A 25439-nucleotide genomic window follows, 5' to 3' on the forward strand; every position below is an offset into this window, starting at 1 on the left:
AGGGGAACAGAAGTTATGAACTTGCATATCACAGATAAAATTTAAAAGAGCAGACCACATATCTTATGGGTCATTTAACAATATTCAAGTGAGGAATATTGGAAACATCCAACTAGAAAATAGCCGAATAGAAAGGACTAAAATACCACAAGCATAACTGTAGTGTAGGTCAATAGAAAGGCCATGAAAATGTCACATTTAGAGGTCATTGAAAAACGCTTGTCCGGAGCAAAACTTTTACATGCATAGCGGGATTTCAGTATATCTTGGAACAAGTGTTCACCGTTTTAAGGCTGAAGAGTGTCGCATGCAAAATTCAGGTCCCTGTGGTCAATGCCAAGGTCACACATTGGGGTTAAAGTTCTGATTAAAATATTAAAATGTGTATTCGGACCATTTAGTCATCACTTATTCAGGGATCAAAAAATAAATGGTCATTATTAGAAAAAAACCGAATAGAAAATACTATAACACCACAAGCACAACTAAAGTGAAGGTCAATGGAAAGGCCATGGAAATATCACACTTATTGGAACAAAACTGTTAAATGCATAGCGGGATTTCAGTATAACTTGGCACAAATGGTCACCGTTGTAAGGCTGATGATTGTCGCATGTAATATTTAGGTCCCTGTGGCCAAGGTCAAGGTCACACATTGGGGTTAAAGTTCAGACAAAAATATCAAAATATGTATTCGGACCATTTAGTGATGATTTATTGAGGGGTTAAAACATAAATAGTCATTATCCTGACTACGGGTGTGAAACATGTCATTTAGGTTAATATATGCAAGGTCAAGTTCACTAAATGTGATAAAATATAGAAATTTTGCCCAGAGCTTATCTCCTACAAATATGGAGGGATACGAATGAAACTTCATAGAAATGTTCACCACTATGAGAAGCAGTGTCATGCGCATAAGCCAGGTCTCTAGGTCAAAGGTCAAGATCACACTTAGAGGTAACTGAAAAACGCTTGTCCGAAGCAAAACTTGCTGCAAAAGCAACAACAGTTTCAAGCTTCCGGTAGATAATAATAAGCTTAAATAAGATGGGGTTTAATATTCTACAGATTTTCTGGGGGGGGGGGGGGTCATTTTTCTTCAGAGGGGGTCAGTATGTTTTAAAAAGGGGTCAAGTTTGTATAGATTATTGACCGGGGTGTTTATTATTCTAAATTGTGGTCACTTTACCCGTTACACCGGATGTCCGTGAAGTACGCGGGCTAACGGGCTAGCAATCTAACAGTATGAACTGAGCGGGCTAGCAGTCTAGCGGGCTAAACAGTGTGAACTGGGCGGGCTAGCAGCCTAGCGGTGTAACAGTGTGAACTGGGCGGGCTAGCAGTTCCTAGCGGGCTAACAGTGTGAACTGGGCGGCTAGCAGTCTAGTTTAGCGGGCTAACAGTGTGAACTGGGCGGGCTAGCAGTCTAGCGGAATGGCAGTGTTGAACTGGGCGGACTGGCGGGCCAGCGGGCTAAAATCTAAAACTTTATTGATTGAACATAAAAATGTTATGATACATTACCTGGCAGTGTGAAGTGGGCGGGCTAACAGTGTAGCGGGCTAGCAGTGTGAACTGGGCGGGCTGGCGGGCCAGCGCGGCTAAAATCTAAAACATAATTGATTGAACATAAAAACGTTTATGATACATTACCTTGCAGTGTGAAGTGGGCGGGCTAGCAGTGTAGCGGGCTAGCAGTGTGAACTGGGCGGGCTGGCGGGCCAGCGGGCTAAAATCTAAAACTTTATTGATTCAACATTAAAACCTCATGATACATTCCTAACAGTGTGAATAGGACGGGCTGACAGTGTAGCGGGCTAGCAGTGTGAACTGGGCGGGCTGGCGGGCCAGCGGGCTAAAATCTTAAACTTTATTGATTGAACATAAAAATGTTATGATACATTACCTGGCAGTGTGAAGTGGTGTGAAGTGGGCGGGCTAACAGTGTAGCGGGATAGCAGTGTGAACAGGGCGGGCTGGCGGGCCAGCGGGCTTAAATCTAAAACTTTATTGATTGAACATTAAAAACCCCATGATACATTTCCTAACAGTGTGAATTGGACGGGCTGACAGTGTAGCGGGCTAAGCAGTGTGAACTGGGCGGGCTGGCGGGCCAGCGGGCTAAAATCTAAAACTTTATTGATTGAACATAAAAAATGTTATGATACATTACCTGGCAGTGTGAAGTGGGCGGCTAACAGTGTAGGCGGGCTAGCAGTGTGAACTTGGCGGGCCAGCGGGCTAAAATCTAAAACTTTATTGATTGAACATAAAACGTTATGATACATTACCTGGCAGTGTGAAGTGGGCGGGCTAGCAGTGTAGCGGGATAGCAGTGTGAACTGGGCGGGCTGGCGGGCCAGCGGGCTAAAATCTAAAACTTTATTGATTCAACATTAAAACCTTATGATACATTTCCTAACAGTATGAATAGGACGGGCTGACAGTGTAGCAGGCTAGCAGTGTGAACTGGGCGGGCTGGCGGGCCAGCGGGCTAAAATTTAAAGGTTTATTGATTGAACATAAAAATGTTATGATACATTACCTGGCAGTGTGAAGTGGGCGGGCTTACAGTGTAGCGGGCTAGCAGTGTGAACTGGGCGGGCTTGCGGGCCAGCGGGTTAAACTCTAAAACTTCACTGATTCAACATGAAAACGTTATGATACAATACCTGGCAGTGTGAAATGGGCTGGCTAACAGTGAAGCGGGCTGGCAGTGTGAACTGGGCGGGCTGGCGGGCCAGCGGGCAAAACTTTAATATTTAATGGAATCACATTAAAAACACATGATACATTTCCTAGCAGTGTGAAGTGGGCGGGCTAATAGTTAAGCGGGCTAGCAGTATGACATGGACGGGCTGGCGGGCAAGCGGGCTAAAATCTAAAACTTAACTACATGTAACTGAACATGAGAACGTTATAATACATTACCGGGCAGTGTGAAGCGGACGGGCTAACAGTGTAGCGGGCTAGCAGTGTGAACTGGGCGGGCTGGCGGGCCAGCGGGATAAACTTAAATACTTAATTGAATCTACATAAAAGCCACATTATTCATTTTCCTAGCAGTGTGAACTGGGCGGGCTAACAGTGTAGCGGGCTTGCAGTGGGTGAACTGGGCGGGCTGGCGGGCCAGCGTGCTAAACTCTAATACTTAATTGAATCAAACATTTAAAACCTCATGATTTACATTTCCTAGCAGTGTGAACTGGAGGGCTAACAGTGTAGCGGGATAGCAGTGTGAACTGGGGCGGGCTGGCGGGCCAGCGGGCTAAACTCTAAAAACTTTACTGAATGAATATGAAAACGTTATAATACATTTCCTAGCAATGTGAACTGGGAGGGCTAACAGTGTAGCGGGCTAGCAGTGTGAACTGGGCGGGCTGGCGGGCCAGCGGGCTAAACTCTAAAACTTTACTGAATGAATATGAAAACGTTATGATACATTACCCGGCAGTGTGAAATGGACGGGCTAACAGTGTGACGGGCTAGCAGTGTGAACTGGGCGGGCTGGCGGGCCAGCGGGCTAAAATCTTAAACTTTATTGATTGAACATAAAAAACGTTATGATACATTACATGGCAGTGTGAAGTGGGCGGGCTAGCAGTGTAGCGGGCTAGCAGTGTGAACTGGGCGGGCTGGCGGGCCAGCGGGCTAAAATCTAAAACTTGCTAGCTTGCTACACTGTCAGCCCGATTGAACATAAAAACCTCATGATACATTTCCTAGCAGTGTGAATTGGACGGGCTGACAGTGTAGCGGGCTAGCAGTGTGAACTGGGCGGGCTTGCGGGCCAGCGGGCTAAAATCTAAAACTTTATTGATTGAACATTGAAAAATCTTGATACATTTTTTAGCAGTGTGAATTAGACGGGCTGACAGTGTAGCGGTGCATTCACACTGCCGGGTAATGTATCATAACGTTTTCATATTCATTCAGTAAAGTTAAAACGGGCTAAAATCTAAAACTTTATTGATTGAACATAAAAACGTTACGATACATTACCTGGCAGTGTGAAGTGGGCGGGCTAACAGTGTAGCGGGCTAGCAGTGTGAACTTGGCGGGCTGGCGGGCCAGCGGGCTAAAATCTTAAACTTTATTGATTGAACATAAAAACGTTATGATGCATTACATGGCAGTGTGAAGTGGGCGGGCTAGCAGTGTAGCGGGCTAGCAGTGTGAACTGGGCGGGCTGGCGGGCCAGCGGGCTAAAATCTAAAACTTTATTGATTCAACATTAAAACCTCACGATACATGTTACACCGGCTTATTTTGGTATGCACTTGTCGCATTAATAGGTTTATTCGCCGCTAGTATGCTAGGAGTGAACTGGAACAAATCACATTAATGCAAGTAAGGTGAAGTCTTATTATTGAAAAAATCTGATTAGAAATTTGATAAAAATACCCACACGGCATGTGTCGTTTCATAGTACCAACCATGTTATCGTAGCCATTTGTAACATATCATAACACTGATGTAATTTCATAGTGTAATACCTATTCTCGCTCTCTGTTCTTAAAATTTCAGAACAAAAATAAGGTATATTTTTCAACTGTGTAAGTAAGTAAGTATGAGTAGCATACGTATGTATTTTAAGTACGCTCCACTTGTTAGATCGTTTTACCGGCGTGTTAAGGTGATTAGGATTGTTTTTCAAGTCATGATTATGTGATTGTTTGACATCTAAAGTTAAAGTCAAAGTTAAATGTTGATGCTGCACATCAAAGAAGCCGCCAAATGATATGAACAGTCATGGGTAATGTACAAAAACAGCCTTGAAAACTGTTTTCTATTACAGTGGAATATCAGAAACACTAAACTATTTTCTTGGTATGCTATTGCTGTTTAATAAGTTGCATATTTTTGTAAAAAGTAGAACCTAATGCATAAATTCACAAAATAATGCCATGTCTGAAATTCCGAATAATGATGGCGACATCACGTATGGCAATACGTAACTTTAATTACTTTAACCTGTAGCAGGATAGACTAACCCCGTGGCGACAGATTGCAAAGCTATCACAACCTGGCTTCGCAAGTTTCTCTCCTTTTTATGCTACTTATATATGTAGAGCTGAAGCTTGGACTCACTTAGTTTTCCTTTATTATAATGTGTATCAAGTAATTATACAAAGTAACTACCAAACTCTATCAACAAATTTACTGTAATAATTATAGTTTATATATACTTTTAATAAAAATGACTTGATCAATAGATGAGAGATTGAGTCGTAGCATGGCTTTGTATCCTTTGCTACCAGATATGCCTAAATCTAATCGTTTATATAAATTTTCTTACAGTTTCAGAACAACCAATATTATAACATATTATTTCAAACATGTGGTAATTAAGAAAAAATGTCAAAACCAACTTAATTGAATTCTGTTACCTAACATCTCCTCAATAATGACAAATATAGTAGTAAATAATATGCTGAAAATAAACTGTGTTTCAAAATGTAACAAATCATATTTTCTTGCATCAATAAAAAAGAGGAATAAGAAAATCATAACCTAAGCGGTTAGAAATTAGAACATCAACATAATACACAAAAAGGGAAACAACCTGCCCTACTACAATCATTGGAATATAGACTGACTCTTTGACACGATATTTATTAGGTAAAAAAAGATTAAAATAAAAAGAATATGATATTTAAACATGGAACTATTACTTGAGTTGAATGTTTATTTTAATTCCCTAAAACTCGGTGACATTTTGAACTGAACATCAGAAAAACTATTTTTACCAGAAACTCTGAAAACAGTGTAATAATTGTTGAAACAACAAAAAAAGCAAGATCAAAATGTTCCCAATTGCTGAATTGACGAATGCATATCTACTGGGACGGAAGATATCTTTCTGTCCCAGATATCTACTAGCCGCTGCGTGCACGTGACGTCTAATAATGATCAATAACCTAAGCGACGTTCACAGAATGCAGCTATAAGTCTCGAAATGCTAAGTCAAACAATTCGAATACTTGGATTTCCAACATATTTTGTAAACGATATATTATGCAATCACTGGTATTCACTAAGATGTTCTTAAAATTTGCTTTAAGAAACATCGTGCATTTCTCTGTTAAATTTTGTTATGATTCCTCCTTGTACAAATTTCAGTTAACAAATTTTGCTTAATACCAGTTTTATCCTTCATTTTATGATACATTCTCAGCAGCAAACTTGTATGGAAAAGAATCGTGTTTTACATCCCGGTTTTGTTATGTTCACAGATTTCTCTGAAGGCTCCAATTTCATCAAGGAAGCTTATTATTATTACATTTTGTTAAAACAAAACAATTAGCACGTTAAAGGCTTAACCGTTTCACTTTTATTCTCAATCATATAGTTTATATTATGATCTGTAAAAACGGTCACTCGTGGTACTAAATAGGCTACATATAAAAGTGTATAATAATGCTGAGCATGACTTTAATAGTGTCGTGTCTTAAATACTGCTTTAGCCGGTGCTAAGGGGCGTGAACGGTAGCTTGCTCGTTCAAGTACCGTCCATGAACAGGCTCAATCGTACCGCGCCTGCAACATTTTCAACGGTGTCGTTTTTAGTTTTTTTGGTTTCCTTTTCTATCTGTTTTGGTATCTAATTTCCAAAGATTACATCAGGATCTCTCATTTTACCACTTGTTTAATTTGATATGTTAATGAGATATAGAATATTATGTTACGTCCCTCATATCCCTGTCATTATTACATGATAACATTTAAAATGGGAAAAATGGTAACATTAAACATGGCAGGCTTTTTGCGGGAGTGGTGCATGCATAATGACGTCCATGTTGAATTCAACATTTGATGATGGTAATTAAGTAAATGTGTATTACTTATTATATGGTATCATATCCTGAATTGTGAAACATGATAAAACTTATTATTTTTAGACATACTATTTTTAAATGTAAAATAAACTTCTTTTGAGTACAGACATAGAAGATATTGTGATGTTTAAACTGTAGGTAAACACAATATTAATACATAGTGTCAGCTTTTTAAAGAAGAAACAAAACAAATTAACTTGAACAGTTATATAGGAAATGTAGATCCAATAGTTAGTTTGTGCATGCTCTTAATCTAAGTAGACAGATCAGATGCAGCAAGAATTGTGTACATTTCAATAATGTTTTGCAATAAAAATATTTAACCTAAAGTTGAGCATAGTATATCTTTAAGTACTCGTATTTATATAGTATTTTTAAGGTTATACATTATTGTTCTTTATCATCTCATCTTACATGCATGAATACCCAATATTATGGTTATGGTTGAGTAAGATTACAACAAGTTGTATAGTTAGCACAAAATTACTGCTATTGTCAGCTATTGTAGCGGTGTATTATTTTACAACGCAGTAAAATCTTCATAAAATACATGTAATTTTGTGTATATTATAGGATATTATTAAACTGAGGTAAGGATTTCATTTCTACTTTAGTTGAAAGTTACTTCCTGTAGCTACTCTATTCCTAATTAATAGAAAACATATGGTGCATATTTTGTAAACTTTGTAAGATACAACTTTTTAACTTCAGTCTATCAGTCATTAAAATTTTAGAGTTTCTTTACTTTTGCCTTCTACGTTGACGATGCTTTTGTTTTAAGACCAATAATAATCATCAGCTTTAAAAAAATCTATTAGATATTTAAGTAAAACTTCTTATTGACAATTATTCTTTATTTTGATGGAAAATCTTGACTTAATAATTTACACCCATAAGACAGATTATGATAATGTCTTTGTTAGTTATCAGACGGAAATTTCACCCGTTTCTTCGTTGTTTGGGACCACCCTTGTGCATTTCCCCTCCGTTAACCATGTTACGCGCTCTTTTTGTAAAGCTAATATTCTATTTTTAATGTTCCTTTCTATGATCATGTTCTTAATTCTTTATGTTCTAGTATCTGTGCAAGGTTACCTGCGTTCTAGATGTTTGTAACCACTCAACTTGATATTTGTTAATAATCGATAAACCTTAGTTCTCACATAAATATATACTATTTACTGCCATAGTCTATGTAATAGTTTATGATTTATATCATAATATGATATGGTTAATTATGTTTATCCGATTACTAGAGCTAAGATTTAAATTCGTGTTATTGTAATCTTCAGACCATAGACCAACTAATAGTGTACATGTGTTTATGTAAAATAGTATATATACTCTTATTTATAATATTGTTTTGCTTTGCTTTGTTTAATTCATTCCCAGCTTATTTCACTGATTTATCAAACGTTTTTTCTTCTCTTTATGGCTTCATTTTTAAAATTTACATTAAGGCTTTTTTCAGGTATAATTCGACAAAGATATTTACAAAATAAGCAGGAATCTTTTATTCAAGTAAATAAATAGTTCATTTTATTACAGTGCTTAATTTCTGAAGGAGAAAAGTTACCAAACAAAATGGCATCGGAAGGAAAATTATATCCAACAGCAGCAAAGGTCAGAATTATATTGTATCATATAAATGTCTCATTTACGAGGAAGTAAATAAGATTTTTATATGACCTAAATGTAGTTGCAATAGCAGTCTATAAAATCGTGTAGTATCATATTCACTGGCTGAAATGGATTTTCCCAAACTAAAAATAGATTGAGACTCATTTTCAATGACTGTTAATTACGTGTGCACATAAAAAGAAATTTTTGCGGTTTTTTTGGGCATATTTCTCTCATAAAATGTCATTACTTTACTATATTAGCTAAGTGTTAAAATGCAATTATGCGTATAAACTGGAATAACTTTTGTTTCGCACTTGACGTCATATTGTTTAAGTGCATCCTTTTTCACTTTTTGCCCTTCAATGAAACAGGCAAAAGTTGTATGAAGCTATACTTTTTGTGATCGCCTCGGTCAATACATGTATGTCATCTGCCGGCAAATATCACATCAAATTTAATGCCTTCTAGTTATTTTATAATAATGCTGATATTTGCATATTTTATTTTAGTTGTGAATACTATACACTTATTTACTCAATAATTGTATAGTATTCACAACGAAAATAAAATATGCAAGTATATCGGTATTATTATAAAATTACTAATTTTTACTCTTTTTTTTTAAATGTTTCATCGACCTATATTATCAACAAATTAACATTAATTAACATAGTTGTTTTTCGGCCGAATGCCGTCTAAAATAAGTTTGACTTCCTGTAAAATTTCCAGGGAAGAACTTAATATCAGTAGAATTTCTATTGGTAATTTTAAAATGACAATCTTAAATCCAGGAATCTCAGTGGCTATTCTAAAATAGGTAAATCTCTGTGGTGTTTAGTCTTTCAGATAATTAAGTCCTGTTAAACCATGTTTCCTCCAACAAATTATCTTACATTGCTTTTAAAACCTCATTATTGAATTATAAACATTTTCAAGAATAACGAGACACTAATAACGTGCTTGACCACATAAACTCATGCGCATGAAAATATCGAAAAACACACACATAAAAACAACGACTTTTTACAATACTCTTAGATATGTTAAATAAGTGATTGATGTCCAATTAATATAATCTTCAAAATTTTCAAATACTTTTGCATAATTATAAAATTTTTATATAACCGCCCACAATTCAATGGTTGCCAATTGTAATTGCTTTTCAAAAGTGTTTTAGATTACACAGTTAGTTTACTTGCGTACTTTTTGGATTTTATGTCTTTCAGTATTTCCACCGGTGTTGCATATATGTTGCATCTAGTAACGACATTTACAAACTTTCTGTTATAACTGCGATTTGATTATACTGCAGTTGCTGAAGTAATTCTCTTTAAATCTAAGTATGCATATTGGTAAATATGTTCTGATTCAATCTTAACCAACATGTATAATAAAAAAACGATATACACCCAGATAAAAATTAATTGAAGTGAATATTTCGAAGATCGAATATTTCGAAGACAGAATCACAACTTTAAATTTGCATCTGTAATTACTCGCCATTATAAAATCATTTAACATGCACTGCTAAAATTTCTTAATCATTGCAAAAACCCTAAATGAATTTTACAAGTAAAAGCAGATTTATCTTGACCAAGTATCTTTTTTAAATGCATATTGTAAGAACACTCCCTGTATGGTTGCATTTGGTCTGTTTTGGTAGTCAAATAATTTTAAGAGGTAATAGCTTAAAAATACGTGCTAAATTTCCTTAAACTCGACTATTTCTTCATGTTAAACATTTATTTACGGATTTAATAATTAGTAATAATAACCAAGAGTTGTATAAATGTAAGGTTGATCATGTTACACAATTTTAGGTCTTTCCAGGGTGTTATTATTTATTAGTAAAGGGATATTTAACTGAAATGTGATACCATGTAGTAAGAAAATGAGATATCATTGAAGATTTAGTATAACGATTGCATTTTTCTACATGACCACGCATTCGGATGAACTTCACTTCAGATCATAAAAGGTCATCAGTACTAAAAATAATTCTGTGATAACACATATGTACAGATCATCCGATAAATCACAATATTAATCAGTTTTGAACCAGACCAAATATTTTTACAAACTTGTATTTTCGTTGTCAATAAACATTTTCTTCAACATATTAAATATTAATTTTATTTAACATTCCGTTTAAAAAACAGCTATATATGACATAATATTATAACGAGAGTTGTTGGTATTTTTAAAATTTGAAGTTGGCAAATTACACGCTTTGGTTTTCTTTTTCCAACTTAGTATGAGCCTATCAAAGTGGAGGGATTGAAGGAAGGTGATACAAAGTATTGGTGCAGATGTGGACTTAGTAAGAATCAGCCTTGGTGTGATGGTATGTAGAATTGTTCACATTGTAAACAACAATATTCTGATGTTCTGTCTAATGATCCACGAATTCAAAAGTGTGTTGTCCATAACCGTCCAATTCATGAAATAATGGAGATGTAAAATATTTTCACGATCTAAGACTATACACTTAAACATGCATAAGCACTGGTACCGTGACAAACAAAGCTCCGAGTCAGTGCGTTTATTGCTGTATCATGTGAAAAAATAAGATGACGAATTTCAATAATGTTTGAAAGGATTTCAATTTTTGAAACTTTTTATTTATCGAACAGAAGATATGCAAGCGACTGTGTTGCTCAGTCTGTAGTATTGCAGAACGATGATGTATAATTATAAGACTTGTCTTTCATCGTTTTCCATTCTTACCTTGATATTCTGGCTTCATTGTAAACAAATTGTAAATCGGAAATAAATGCAGTCATAAAAAACAAATAAATGAAGCCGTTTTATTGTACGGCACACTTTCTGGGAGATGGAACGTTTTCGAATTTTATTATTCATATCCTATTTGGAGAATATCATAAAGTTCTTGAAGAACATATAATAACTTCTAGAATGCTTATATTTTCTAGCACTCATCGTATACATTAGCAGAAAAATTGAAACTTGTAATCATATTTACTTACTACTTTCTAAACCTTATTCGAGCAATATCACTTATTTGTTGAGTGGTTTTTAGAGGATTTGTCAGAACCTTTAAAAATCTTAACATATTTTTAAAAACATTCTCAGACGATATAAGAAAAGTTTAAATTGAAATTTTATTTTTGTGACATATCACTAATGATATACTGAGTCTGTTGATATTATAAAAGTCGAATTATTTTCGGTTTATTTTGAAACCATAGGGTCACACAAAGGAACAGCGATAACTCCGATGAAGTGGACAGTTCCAAAAACACAAGATGCTTACTATCTGTGTGCATGTAAACAAACAAAGAATGAACCACTATGTGATGGTAACCATAAGAACGCAAAGGAGATTCTTGGTGAACAGGCTGTGAAGTGCGAGGATAAGAACAACCACAATAAAAACTGTGCACTTTGCACACGCTGTGGTTGGAACCCAAATCTTGAGTTTTAAATCATATATTCAAAGTATTTAGTATATTCCATATATTTCTAGAGAGCTATTTTTTGTAATAGTAATGCATTCTACATTTAACTAAAATGTGTCCTAATTAATTGTGTTTGTTTTATATAAGTATGATAAAAATTGTTATAGTAATAAACCTTACAAATGTAAATAATGTTGCTTTAATATTAGTTTCATATCAAAATCCTTTGAAACTTTCACGGTGATTTGTCTTGTTCATAGGTTTATGACAAAAATAGTAGCTTATTTATCAAACTGATTTAGTTGTATTGTAGTATTAAACAGTCTGCTTAACATATTTGGGAATGCAGATTTCACAAGGGCAATGACAAAAATAAATACCAAAATAACGAATAATTGGACTTGACTTGGTATTATTGATGAAAATGTTACACTCACTAGCATCGGCTGAGGTATTAAATCCTAAACACTAAAATCGATGACTCTAAAGAACTCTTTTAATGTAGCATATTTCAAAAATCTGAGGTACCCGTTACAGCATGGTAGTTGACTCTCCACCTATATAAAATGACTGAACAATACACATGCATTACATAATATGTATCATGACACGTGCTCGAAGTTTGCAACGTGTGTTCGTTGGTATTGCATCCCTGGTTCTGACCCAATTATATCTTGCATTATCAACAGAGCCTATTCAAGCTTGAGAACATCAGTGCTGTTAAAAGTTGAGTGTTGTAAATTTTTAACATTAATACAGAACAAAATTACAACCGCTGTTGTGATGATAAATAACACGATAGTGGATTGGACATTTCACATTTTATCATTTACCACAAAATATATTATAAAGCTTTGACATCACCTTATAAGATAAAATCTCTCATTTTCTGTAAACATATTTGGTCATACAATGAAGCTGATGAAATGAGTCAGAAAACTGATGTCCTGAGCCAATTAAATGAAGGCACGGGTCAGTAAGCCGGAAACGAAAGCATGGCCTGTAACATAAGAAATGTGCAATTCGGCTGACGACTTGGGCAAGGAAGCTTTAGACGGGGGGAAGGGGGCGATTACGGGCCTGTAAGCTAAAGACACGGGCCAGTAAGATGAAGACATAGACCAGTTAAATGTTGATAGGGACGTGTAAGCCAATGACAAAGGTCAATATGCTGAAGACATAGAAGCTGATGTAATTAGCCAATTAGCTAAAGATATTTAGCAGGTAGCTGAAAACACGGATCCGGTAGCTGATGAAACTGATCTGGACGATGAAGATACAGTCCCGGTAGCTGTAGATACGGATCGGGTAGCTGAATGCATTGGCCAGTAAGCTGAAGTGTTGCGCTGAAGAGACGGATCAGATAGCTGAAGTCTACGCAAGTGAAATGCTAATACATGCAACGTTTTTTTGTACATATACATTGCACGGACGTTGCACATACAAAAAAAAATATTCTACCAAACCGATAACCGGCATCTATATATATAATTATATCATATAAAAACCTTTTTCTAAATTTTGATCAGCATGCTTCTCTTATTTCTTGATTTATTTGAATTTCAACTCTCCAAGTGTCAGTTATCAAGTTTTTTTTACAGCAGCCTATTTTTTTTAGATATTTGCCTCTTAAACTATGTTTTAATGTTCGAATAAATACCAATTAAAGATATGTTCTGCCATAGTTATCCATAAATTATATAATAATATAATTTTATAATAAAATATAATGCAACCCAGTTTGCTTTGAAACATGATGTTTATTGATACATATTTTGCTTAATGGACAATGTAGAAATGTGCAAACTATTTATGAAATGCAAATATTTGAAAATAAAATTCTTGATTAATACGCATATAAAAATTTGAAGATAAAATTCTTGATTAATACGCATATTTTTTTTATTAACTTGTGAAAATAAGTAAATTAAGCAAAAGCGAAACAACAGGGCCAAGATGGCCCTAGATCGCTCACCTGACCCATCATTACATTATAGTTCAAGCGATATCAAAAATATCAGATGTATATCAGCTGATATCAACAATCAATTTAGCATCAAGAATTACACCCCTGGTCCAAAGTTCAAATCTGTATGTCAAAAACAACAACAAGAAAGTAGGTCAAATGCTATCAAAAATAAAAAAAAATTCAGATAATCGGCATCAGAAATTAACCCTTGGTCCAAATTCTATGACTAATGTCAAAAAGCAAGAAAATATATCTAATGATATCAATTATATCAAATGTACGTCAGCAAATATAAAAATTCAATTTGGCATCAAAAATTAAAATTATCACTATGGTCCAAATTTTAAGTCTGTACGTCAAAAAATAAAAGAGTAGGTCAAGTTAAAATTATCAAAGTATAGAAATATAAAAAAGTAGACCAGCATACTTTTCTGCGTCAGAAATTACACCCCTAGTTGAAATTCAAGTCTGTACTTAAAAGACACGTGTAACTAAGTCAAACGACATAATAAATATCGAAAGTAGGTCATTTGATATTAAAGTTAAATTCTGCATCACAAATTACATTTATGGTCCAAATTTCAAGTCAGTTTGATGACGATTGAGTCAAAAGTGTGACCAATAGAGTGATAAAAGGTTTTTCAATATTTGGACGGTGTGACCTAATTTTAGACCCCAGGTGACCCATATTTGAACTTGAACTGGATATCATTTAAACAATCTTTCAGATCAGGATATTTGGATCAAAGCAACTGCCACTAGTGTTAACAACATTTTTTCCATTTTAAGCTCCGGTGACCAGGTTTGTAATCCAAAATGACCCATGTTCGTACTGATCTATGCAATTGCCTACACAAGCATCCTGACAAAGTTTGATGACAATTGAGTGAACATATGTTTAATTGAGTGTTTACAAGGTTTTTCCATATTAAGGTAGTGTGACCTTGTTTTTGACCCTAGGAGACCCATATTCGAACTTGACCTAGAAATCATAAAAAAACTGTCGGATCAATTTCCAGGATCAAAACAGTAGCCACTAGAGTGCTAACACGATTTTACTTTTTGAGCTCCTGTTACCTAGTTTTTCATCATGTTCGACCTCATCCCATCCGAGCAATTACCTAGAGAAGCATCCTGACAAAGTTTGATGATGATTGAGGCAAAAAATGGGACCAATAGAGTTTTACCGAACAAATGTGGACGGACGACAGGCGATGGACGACGGACATTCGACGATCCTAAAATCTCACCCTGAGCTAACTCAGGTGAGCTAAAAAGTATTAATATGTATACATGAATTTATAATTATTTTGAAAATAGCAATAACAAGTGAATTTATCTGTTCCTGATTTTTACATTTTGGTCGTGTATATATACGTTTAAAAGATATTTATATTAATAATATCAGTCTCAGCGGTGTTTATCGGCTATTTAACAACGGTGGTTTGTATTCTTTTACGATGGTTAATTCCTCGACTCAAAAACGACATTTATGTGATTACTCCACGATATATGCCCCTCAGTCCGATCGATAGTATTTCGATTCTAAAAACACACAATAAGGGAGATCTTCTACGCTACCATTTAGATAAAGAATAAAATTTCCGCTGCTGATTTCCGTATTCGGCTGTTTTATTCTACACTATATCCACGTATACATCATAGTGAAACTTTTAAGAAAAAACTTTCATTTTAGTATAAACTCCCAAAGTTTTAAACAATATAACTTACATATCAGATCGTGTTATATAGTGTTAAACCCGATACAAGCAAAATCATCTTCAATTCACATCCATTTAATCTTTAATATGACGCCATATTATTGTGTGCTTTGGCTGACGTCATTTTGTTGGTTATGAATGGTGTAGGATTCTTGAAATAAATTCAGTGAAAGAAAGATAATATGCAAAAAAAAAAAAATATGCAAAACTTGCCACCGAAGTTTCAGTGAGATTTTATATTAGCATGGAATGAAAATTAAACATAACAAAAACGGAAAATATCAATAAATTGCTTAACTGATATTGCTAAAGTTTATCAATGTAATCGGAGGGGGTAAATGAATATAAAATTTAGTCACAGTAACATGTAGTCCCTAAGCGGCGTTTATTGGTTAAGTCATAACCCGGTTAAAACACATCCAAGATACAATGTAACTCAAAATAAGGTCATTCAGTTTTGGACTTAAATGTAATTCATTTATAAAGCCCGATTTATACATATTCGAGTATCTTAAATGGAGCTACATTGAGGTTTCAATACATTAAACATAAAATTTCATTTTTTACATAAATCATTTGGTGCACATGAAATGGACAAAGATGAAAAAGGCAAGGAAAAGATATACTCAGAATCTAAAGTCGATTTTTTTGGTGGCTGTAGGGGTGATTAATAGTATGACTCGTTTACACCTTTAAGGCCGTTAAAATAACATTAATTTATTATTGTGAAAAAAACAAATGAGCCAATGATCTGAAATAGTACATACAAACCTTAATGAAGTAGTACACTTTTCTCATAAAATAATATTGCCAATCCCTTCATGTCTGAAAACTTAAACGAGATCCCTTTAAACCATCTTGTGAAATTTCAACGTTATGAGAAAGTTTTAAGGTCGTTTAGATAAAAAATTATTGCGTGAAAAACAAAATGTGCAAATGATCTGAAATAATGCACATAAGTTACTAGTGCAGACTTTAATGAAATGGTTCACATTTCTTATAAAATAATATTTCTAGTATCTTATGTCTAAAAACCTAAACGGAGTGCCTTTAAAAACACATGTTGTGAAAGTTCAAATTTACGAAATGTTTCTAAATATTTTGTAAACAAAACAAAAAATCAAACAAAACACTTGTTCGTTCATAGTAATTGTAGTAAAATGGGTAATTCATGATGATTGATATTTTTCGGTACAGCAAGTCAATCTGCATATTAAATTCTATATTTTTGATTTAGTAATCTCATCATCCCGAACCTTAAAATATCATATTTACATTTTGTAAAACAAGTTTTATACAAATATCGACATCATAGTACTGACAACAAAATTTTCCATTTTAAATAAAAAGTACTACACTGGCGGAGACAAAGGTAAGTGTTAGCGGTTAGCAATGAAATGAAGTGAGTATTAGTACAATATTTATCAGACAGTGTTATGACAAATGATTACAATCCAAAGCGTCTTTAGTATAACAGTAAAACCAAAGACAGTAAGCAAAACACTATAAGATACATGCTTGCCCTTTCCAAAATGGTAAAAAGTTTTGATGGCTAAATGACCTTTAACAAAATAAATCTCTACGTTACAATTGACACTATTTAACTCATCATAATTTGTTTCACTTGCAGCAACAACCTGTTTCTCGTCAAGCTGCAAGCTAGCGAAATATTTGTAACAAATAAACAAAATATTAATAAAGTTCAAATAAACAAAGATTATCCTTATTTCAAGTGTTTTTTTTCGCTCTTATATCTAGAACCTGTTGTCATTTTTGTCATTAGTGCTGTATGTTGGTCTAGCATGGGATCCATAATACGGCTGGCTGTACTGCAACAAGTGAAACATATTTCTTTTATTAAGCATTTTGCGTAAATCCCTATTATCTGAACTTATGTATAACGTAAAATGTTATGCCACGTAAATTTACCCTAATAAATTGACGTTTGTCAGTACTAAGTGTATGATAAATATATATTAAGGGAAAAAGTAATATTCGTAGTTTCAATTTCATTGATTTCATTCTTACAAAATGTTTTGCAATTAAAACAAAGAAAATTTTAATATAAAGATATATTTCGATATGTCGTAAAAAATAAAACATCACAGTTTCAAAAAGAAGTCGACGTTATAAAATATAACTAGCTCAATAATAATCGTATTTTTAATAAAAAGATTTTGTTACTTACGGCAGATTCGTTTTCGCCATGTCTAAACATCGCAGGTCCTGTGGAAAGGTCCCTCCAATTACGCGGTGTCCATCTTTTGGGGAATGTATCCGAAGCCAGACCTATTTAGTAGATATAAACCAATTTAGTAGATATGCAATAGACAAATATGTGTGTTTGTATATTTTGTGTTAAAGTAGCACGCCTCCAGAGTCATGCTTATTTTTCATGAAACTTATGAAAATGTGTTATTAAAAGTAAAAAAGTGTTAAGTGAACCACATTGCAAAAAGCACTTACAACTAAATTAAAATGTAAATTACCAAAAAATAGGCCAAAATAGCTTTAACTGCGTAAGTAACGCGGTAGAAAAAATTGGTCATAATTATCACATAACATGGAAATTATTATTTCTATCTAGAGTCTAATTACTTTTCTCAAAATCTCAATATTTTTCTCAAGTTTGTATTTTTTTAATATTTTGGATTACCTAGAGGCATGAAATCTAAAAATATGAATTATCTCAGGTCAGGTGCATATAAAGGTTTTAAAATATATAATATAATTATTTCTAATTTTTTATTACCTGAAATGTAATCCCTTAAAAAATTAATGGCAGTTCTTTACACGAAAAGTATTTTCGAATCTATTAATATAGCTTTATGCTTAGTGTTAAAATTATAAGTATATAATGTTACCTTCGCGCCACCGACGCACCTTGTCCATATCTGAGACATTTCCATGTGTATCACGATAATTGGCAGCTCTTTTCGACCTTAATAACAGTAAATATTATATAACTGAACAAAAATGTATCATAGCATCAACACATGAATAAATTTCACCAATTCAGCAAGATTATCGTCTAGTTTTTCTGTTTAAGTATCGCATATCTTAATATGTTATGATATCCTTACAAAATCGTACAAAAGGTCTATGGTTATTTTTAACAAGATATAGATTAATAGGATTCAAGATGAAAACAAAACAAAAGATAACATGTTACCTTCGGATGTCCTGTTTCCTCATTTTATGTTTCCTTGACAGATGGCGCACGAACACAACGGTAATGACAACCATGATAACAACAAATATTCCAACAGCAGATAATCCAATGATAACTGACCAGTTAACTTTTGATTTAAAAGTGAGAGATAAAAAAGTTATAAATTCAATATTTCCAGAGTATTTACATACAAATATAAACAATAATTACAGAAAAGTATCTTGTCCGGTACTTGAAAATAAACAACGTAAAGTAAACATCGTCTTTGTTCATTATCAGTTGATAGTTTATTAAAAAATGCAACATAATTTAATGTCACAAATGTAGAATTATTATAATATGGCAGATAAAAATATGTGACTTGTTAATACAGTATAGACTCTAGTATGATTAAACTTTCCATCCCGTATTGTCTGAATAATAAACTTAAACAAATAATTTACAAAAGAAAAGCTGTATTTACTAGAATATATTTACTTACCCTCATTGTCTTCATATTCTAGTCTGTAAGTGAATATATGATTTCTTATCTATTTGATTTATATTCAGTGTATAGTTTTAAAAAACCTTTTTACTAATTTATTTCAGTTCTTTGAGTTTGTAATTTTAACCCTTGTTAAAATCCCCTTACCCTTTTTTTGAAAACCCAGAAAATTAACCCCAAAATGAGGTAAAATTTTTTGCTACTTAAAAAAGCGGTTTGCCCGTGACGGATTTTTTAAACTCCCCCAGAGTAACCCTTTAAAGATTTCAGTTCAAAACCATTTAGGCCTTTCCCCCAAAGGGTTTATCTATATTTCATTTCCAGTTAAAAAATTTGAATTAAGTTACTTTTCAGTTTAAAAATTTTAGGGAAAAAACAACCTTTACTTTGGAAAAGGGAAAACAAAAATGTTATTTTTTTATGAAAAACTTTTTTAAAATTTGTAATCTTAAATGTTTAAATATAATTAAAAGTTTTTTTAAACAGCATTAAACCCTACCTGAAAATGGGAAATTTTTTTTCTCAACTCTGCACCGGTAGCCTTGTTTACAACTGCCGACAGTTGCTTTGTACAATTCACATGGTTTCAGGTCCTTATACATCGCTTTAGAAACAATAAAAAAGCTGTGATTTTAACTGAGTAGAATCGATACATGTATGTTTATACATAAAATCATAAATGATACATTTCGACATATAGAAATGTTGTTTTTCATCAGACAAAATTCGTTTACGTTAAAGATGTATTCAGAAAAGGTATTTTGCAGTATTAACATCGATATTTGGTATGACTTGTTCATATTTCTCGTACACATGCGTTTCTGTTTTTTTTTCATTATGTGGTTCTTAGGTGAGGGACCATATCACACAAAACATTGTCTCCTTATCCATACACTGTTAATTGAGTACGTTGTTATAGCTTATCAAGGAAACTTACCTGATGTAACACTGACTTTTGTCCGTACACAGTTAATTGTGTTACCCTGGTTCTAAAAATCAAAGGACAGCTTTTTTTAAATTTGCAGCATCGTCCTCGTTCAGTTCCCCGTACACAACAGTTTAATAATCCGCAATTGATACTTCCAATCCTTAAAAGAGAGCACATGATTCAAATTATATACCAAATTCATCTTTATCAAAAAACTCAATACTTTCAGTTGTTTCAATCGATGAACAGTTAGACGTGACCTGAGTAAAAAATGGAATCCCATAACTTAAAAGTGGGAAGGAGAACAGCATGCATATCTCATATTGCTACAAAAGCAACATTAGGCTAGTGCAATTATGAGAACCAAATCACAATAAAATATTTGCTAACTGTTAAAATCATAAAATACTGTTAAAATCATAAAATACTGTTAAAATCAAATGGACAAGAACATTATATATATATATATATATATATATATATATATATATATATATATATATTATAGAGAGAGAGAGAGAGAGAGAGAGAGAGAGAGAGATACACACCACATTGAAATGCAATATTGACGATATATATACAATTAGGGATTGTATAGTGAGTATTAAATGTTTTAAACTAGTGAACGAAGAGGAAAAGCAAGGACTGAGAGAATAAACGGATGTATCTTTAAGGATTTTTTTTAAATTGGTCATTTATTCAATTTCCTATGGTATATTTTATAAAATTACCATCTGAGCAAAAACACATAGAACTGTAAATACAACTGTAAAGATCCGAAAAAAAACCACACACATCTATATGATGGATTGTTTACAAATCAACATATGCAATAATAGGTAGTGTACGTAGGAATTACTCAAACATTTCATTGAGGAGTGTAGAAAATTAGCTTGTGAAGTAACTAGGTAACAAAAAGAATGACGTGGCTACAGTCTGAACAAGAGTAAAGTGGTGGATTGAAGAAAGTACTCACAAATGGACGGTACAGAATGTTAGTACAATTTTAGATCAAAAGTGATCAGTTAGACACATGACTATTTTACTTTCTTAAAAATCTTTTTAGCTCTTAATTTCACCTCACCTTTTTTATTTTAATTAATAAAAATGATGTTTTTTGTTTGTTTGTTATTTTATCAACAGGAAATAAATTAGAAAACACGATATCCTCATAGGTTTGTAAGCTTAAAGCAATCCTGGATGCAATTCATGTATTGGAATTCTGTTTGTTAATATGGAAAAAGAAATGAATATTGTTTAAACCACATGGCAACTAAAGTAATAGAATTTTATCGGAAATATGTATTTAAAACTTAAAATTACATTTTGTTTGAATATTAAATACAAACAAAATAGATTCAACAAATATCTTAATTGATGATATGATGGTTAAGAGAGTCGTTGTACAAGTATGTTAAATATATCATTGCAAAGTTACCTTATATCATTTATTACTATTTCAATCAAGCCAGCAATATATGTCTTGTAGAAGTCCAACAGCTGAAGCAGATGAAGAGTTAATACATAAACTACTAACATATAAATCATTTACAAATTATTTTACTATTTTTTTTACTATTTTTTTCCTATATTTATCAAATATTTCAATAATGCGTGACTATATATCTTTTTTGTGACTGTTATAAAGTATATAAAAACGTGTCATATTCTCATCTTCATTTTGTCTTTACTGTAACTTTCTTCTAAATAACTTAACATGACGTTAAGAAAAAATAAATTTTGGATTGACACGTCCCACTATACAACAATGTTAAATGTATTGAATGTAACGATAGCTAAATTGACACAATAAAGCTGAGAAAATGCGACGATTTTAAATTAAAACAACTAACTGTAGAAAGTATTTCATTTTTTATTTCGTTGTATATGTCAGCGGCTTGAAGATTGGTATCAGCTGGGAGGTCGTAGTCTAATATGAGTGAATGCCTAAAAACGAACTGCCTATAATGATATAGTTAGACAGAGACAACATATAAGTATAATATTACTGTGATTTTTTCTGATATAATGTACAGTTTGAGCCAAAAATCAATAATCATATAAAACCTTTTTTTTTTTAAATTAAATTTTTATATTCACAACAAATTACAAATACAATTTACGTGCTACCAAAGAAACATAAATGTTAGAAACAATAAGAAATTAAAAATGCTTCTATAACAATTGAATTATTATAGAATATTTCACATTGTTTTATAAGTATATGTTAACGAAATATGAGTACAACCTAAGTATATGTTAACGAAAAACAACCTTTACAGGAACTGCAGTTGTCGTTAAACTCTCTGAAAACAAAAACGGAAATTTAATTAGATTTTGAGAGTTGCAATCAATAAGATACTTACTTTCGTACCGATCAACCATCACTTATAATATGAAAGAAAAGTTACAGTAGCAGTATTAGAGTGAAGTTGAGATAAATATACCATTGTTTATACCTTACAAAAATATATTTCGAGATTATGTGAATGTACCGTAGAGTAAAAGAGGCAAATACATTTGTAGTTTTCTAATATCTTAATTAAATTGTGTAAATATTTGTAAAAAAAAACAAGTAGTAAATAAACTTTGTAAAGGTAGCTGATACGTTTACCTTTTATACAGGCACCGTCAAACGATTTCGTAAAACCCCTTAGGCAGTAACAAAGAAAAGAACCAAATGTGTTAACACACGTTGTATCACTGACAGTTGAACAGGTTCTACTATCTTCACATTCATTTACATCATCATTACAGCTGTCACCATACCAACCGGCTTTACATTTGCATTGTCCCGTCATTATGTCACATGCTTGGTTTTCACTTAATGAATTAGTTATGTTGCAGCCACACATGTCTGAGCAGTTTTTACCATATGTGTTCCCAGTGCATTCTAAAACATGCAAATTTAACATAACAAACCATGTTCATAACACAATAACATAATGAAAGTCGATAGAAAACAGATTTACAATTATGAATACATTATAACATTAGATATGAAATTATTAAATAACCATTTTTAATCTTAAACAATTTTAGCTAAAGTTTAATAGAAAAAATATATATTTAAACGTCATACCTTCACATTCTTTATACCCAATATCCTGGAATCCTGTCTTGCATATGCACATATATGAACCGATAGTGTTGTTGCAGGTAGAGTTTGTCTTTCCATCGCATAGACTGCTGTTGGTCAAGCATTCATTTACATCAACTGTACAGTTCTCGCCAGTCCATTCCTTAGTCATAGAAAATATAAGGATTTGTATAATGATTAAGAATTGGAATTTCTTTTGACATTTCTAATGCGCATCGCAAATTATTTTTAAGTTAGTTGCAGTATTAAACTTTAAAGCATTGTTGTCGTAGAGTCTACGTAAAGGGAATGATTTGAATGTCTTTATCAAAGAAGGTTCATTGGTTTGAAATGTAAACTCATATTTTTCATACGACATTCAGAAATATTGAATAAATAAACATTTGAATTTAAATAATTTTATGACGATATGAGCTAAAAGATAGAAGATATACGTTTTGAGAAACTATGAAATACCTTCAAACAAGTGCAATCACCAGTAACATGATTACAAATGTCGGTGTTATCTTTAATACATGCGCAATCCATGCTACAGTTATTACCAAAGTGCCACATGTTACATTCTGTAATATATAATGCAATATAATATATTATGCTTTTAAAATGAATTTGTTAACGCCAAAATCAATTGTTTATATATTCGAATAGTTTCTCCTACCTTTGATGCAATTAGACTTTTAAAATTAGTTACTTGTACATAACGTGACAACAACTATTACATAGCATTATAATATTACGAATATGTTTATTCAAACCCATAACATATCATTTTCATAAAACTGTTCATTATGCTATAAGAATAAATGCGCGGGTAAAGCAATATTTGAAATGTTTATCAAGTATAAACAATATATTTTGCAATGGTCGAATACTTAATCACATTGCTGAAAAAAATTACAACTATTATACATAAGCTATGACATAGAAATACAAATTAACAAATCTACCTTCACATTTGTTTTTTCCATCGTCCTTAAATCCTGTATCACATACACATTTATATGAACCGATGGTATTGTTGCAGGTAGAGTTTGTCTTTATATCACAAAGATTTTTGTTGTTTAAACATTCATCTACATCTGTATCGCAGTTTTCCTCTGTCCATTCCTAAGTCAAAGTCGAAAATACAGGCAACATAATGGTTTGTATATGCATTTAAGTAACTGAAACTTTGATTATTTACGTCAACTTTGTCAGTTGGATATAAAAATATGTACAAATTTATATTGTTTTTTTTTTTGACAAGATGGATTAAATTCTCTCCATTATGGAATGTTTTCTGTTTCAAATTGTTTAAATGAATATATTTCCGATTCATACACTTACTACTATCGATAGGAAAAAGATTGAAAATACTTTGAATTGATTACGAGTGTCACGTTACGAATAAATAATTTGCGGTTCGGGGCAAAAAAAAATCATAATAATGATCGGCACTCTGTAAATACACGTGCACAATGACAAAAATCATGTCTCTGCAGATGTGAATACACAGAATAGGTACCTTTAAACAAGAGCAAGCACCAGTAATATGGTCACATGTATCGGTGTTGTCCTTATCGCACGTGCACTCTGTGCTACACTCATTCCCGAAGTACCATTTGCTACATTCTAAGGCATATATACTATTTGTTGAATTTCCTTGTAATAGTTAGATGAATTAATTTAATTTAAGAACTTTTTAAAACCTTTATTCATTTGTAAACACATTCCTTTATTTCTGCATAATATGTACAATTATGAACGGCATAATTTTAATTATCGCATGATATTATCCAATATATTCTTTAGAAAACGTCTAACTGAATTATTTAAAAATATGTGATCTGCAAATATTTGTTATGTTTTCTGTATAACAATAATTAATAAGATATGCATAAAAAATGTCTAGCTATTGTTAAATTCTTTTTTAAAATTTTTAAATGTCTAAGCTTAATATGCAGAAAAAATGTTTTGGGTTTTAAATTTCCTTACCTTTCCCCATTTGGGTTTTTTCCATAGTCCTTAAGCCCCCGTATTTTCCCAAAAAAAAATACCCAACCAGCACTTTCGTTGCATTAGAGTTTTCCTTTTCACACAAAGGGCTGTATTTTTAGAATTTTATCTAAAATCCAATCACAGTTATCAACCCGGGCCAAACCCTTCCGGGAAAAAATAAGGGGGAAGGGAAAGCTTAGAATT

The 25439-nt window shown here is 32.7% G+C and overlaps 2 protein-coding genes and 2 long non-coding RNA genes across 4 annotated transcripts; 1 reads left to right on the top strand and 3 right to left on the bottom strand.

Moving 5' to 3' along the window:
* Positions 1-7321: 7321 nt before the first annotated feature.
* Positions 7322-12071, top strand: LOC132729467 (CDGSH iron-sulfur domain-containing protein 3, mitochondrial-like). Its single transcript, XM_060715270.1, has 4 exons — positions 7322-7432; positions 8391-8465; positions 10719-10809; positions 11675-12071. The coding sequence occupies exons 2-4, from the start codon at positions 8427-8429 to the stop codon at positions 11908-11910; spliced, it is 366 nt and encodes a 121-aa protein (XP_060571253.1). The 5' UTR covers positions 7322-7432; positions 8391-8426; the 3' UTR covers positions 11911-12071.
* A 5282-nt stretch (positions 12072-17353) lies between these two features.
* On the bottom strand, positions 17354-18646 carry LOC132729561 (uncharacterized). Its single transcript, XR_009625642.1, has 3 exons — positions 18439-18646; positions 17763-17863; positions 17354-17403 (listed from the first exon to the last, which is right to left on the bottom strand). It is a non-coding gene; the product is annotated as an uncharacterized LOC132729561 (long non-coding RNA).
* A 2958-nt stretch (positions 18647-21604) lies between these two features.
* Positions 21605-22120, bottom strand: LOC132728824 (uncharacterized). Its single transcript, XR_009625535.1, has 2 exons — positions 22012-22120; positions 21605-21658 (listed from the first exon to the last, which is right to left on the bottom strand). It is a non-coding gene; the product is annotated as an uncharacterized LOC132728824 (long non-coding RNA).
* A 297-nt stretch (positions 22121-22417) lies between these two features.
* Positions 22418-25242, bottom strand: LOC132729707 (protein draper-like). Its single transcript, XM_060715564.1, has 7 exons — positions 25233-25242; positions 24763-24899; positions 24206-24365; positions 23715-23821; positions 23241-23400; positions 22773-23051; positions 22418-22464 (listed from the first exon to the last, which is right to left on the bottom strand). The coding sequence occupies exons 1-7, from the start codon at positions 25240-25242 to the stop codon at positions 22418-22420; spliced, it is 900 nt and encodes a 299-aa protein (XP_060571547.1).
* Positions 25243-25439: the final 197 nt, after the last annotated feature.

The sequence above is a fragment of the Ruditapes philippinarum genome, unplaced genomic scaffold (genome assembly GCF_026571515.1).
Source record: "Ruditapes philippinarum isolate M1 unplaced genomic scaffold, ASM2657151v2 ctg1069_1_1_1_1, whole genome shotgun sequence".
Taxonomy (NCBI): Eukaryota; Metazoa; Mollusca; class Bivalvia; order Venerida; family Veneridae; genus Ruditapes; species Ruditapes philippinarum.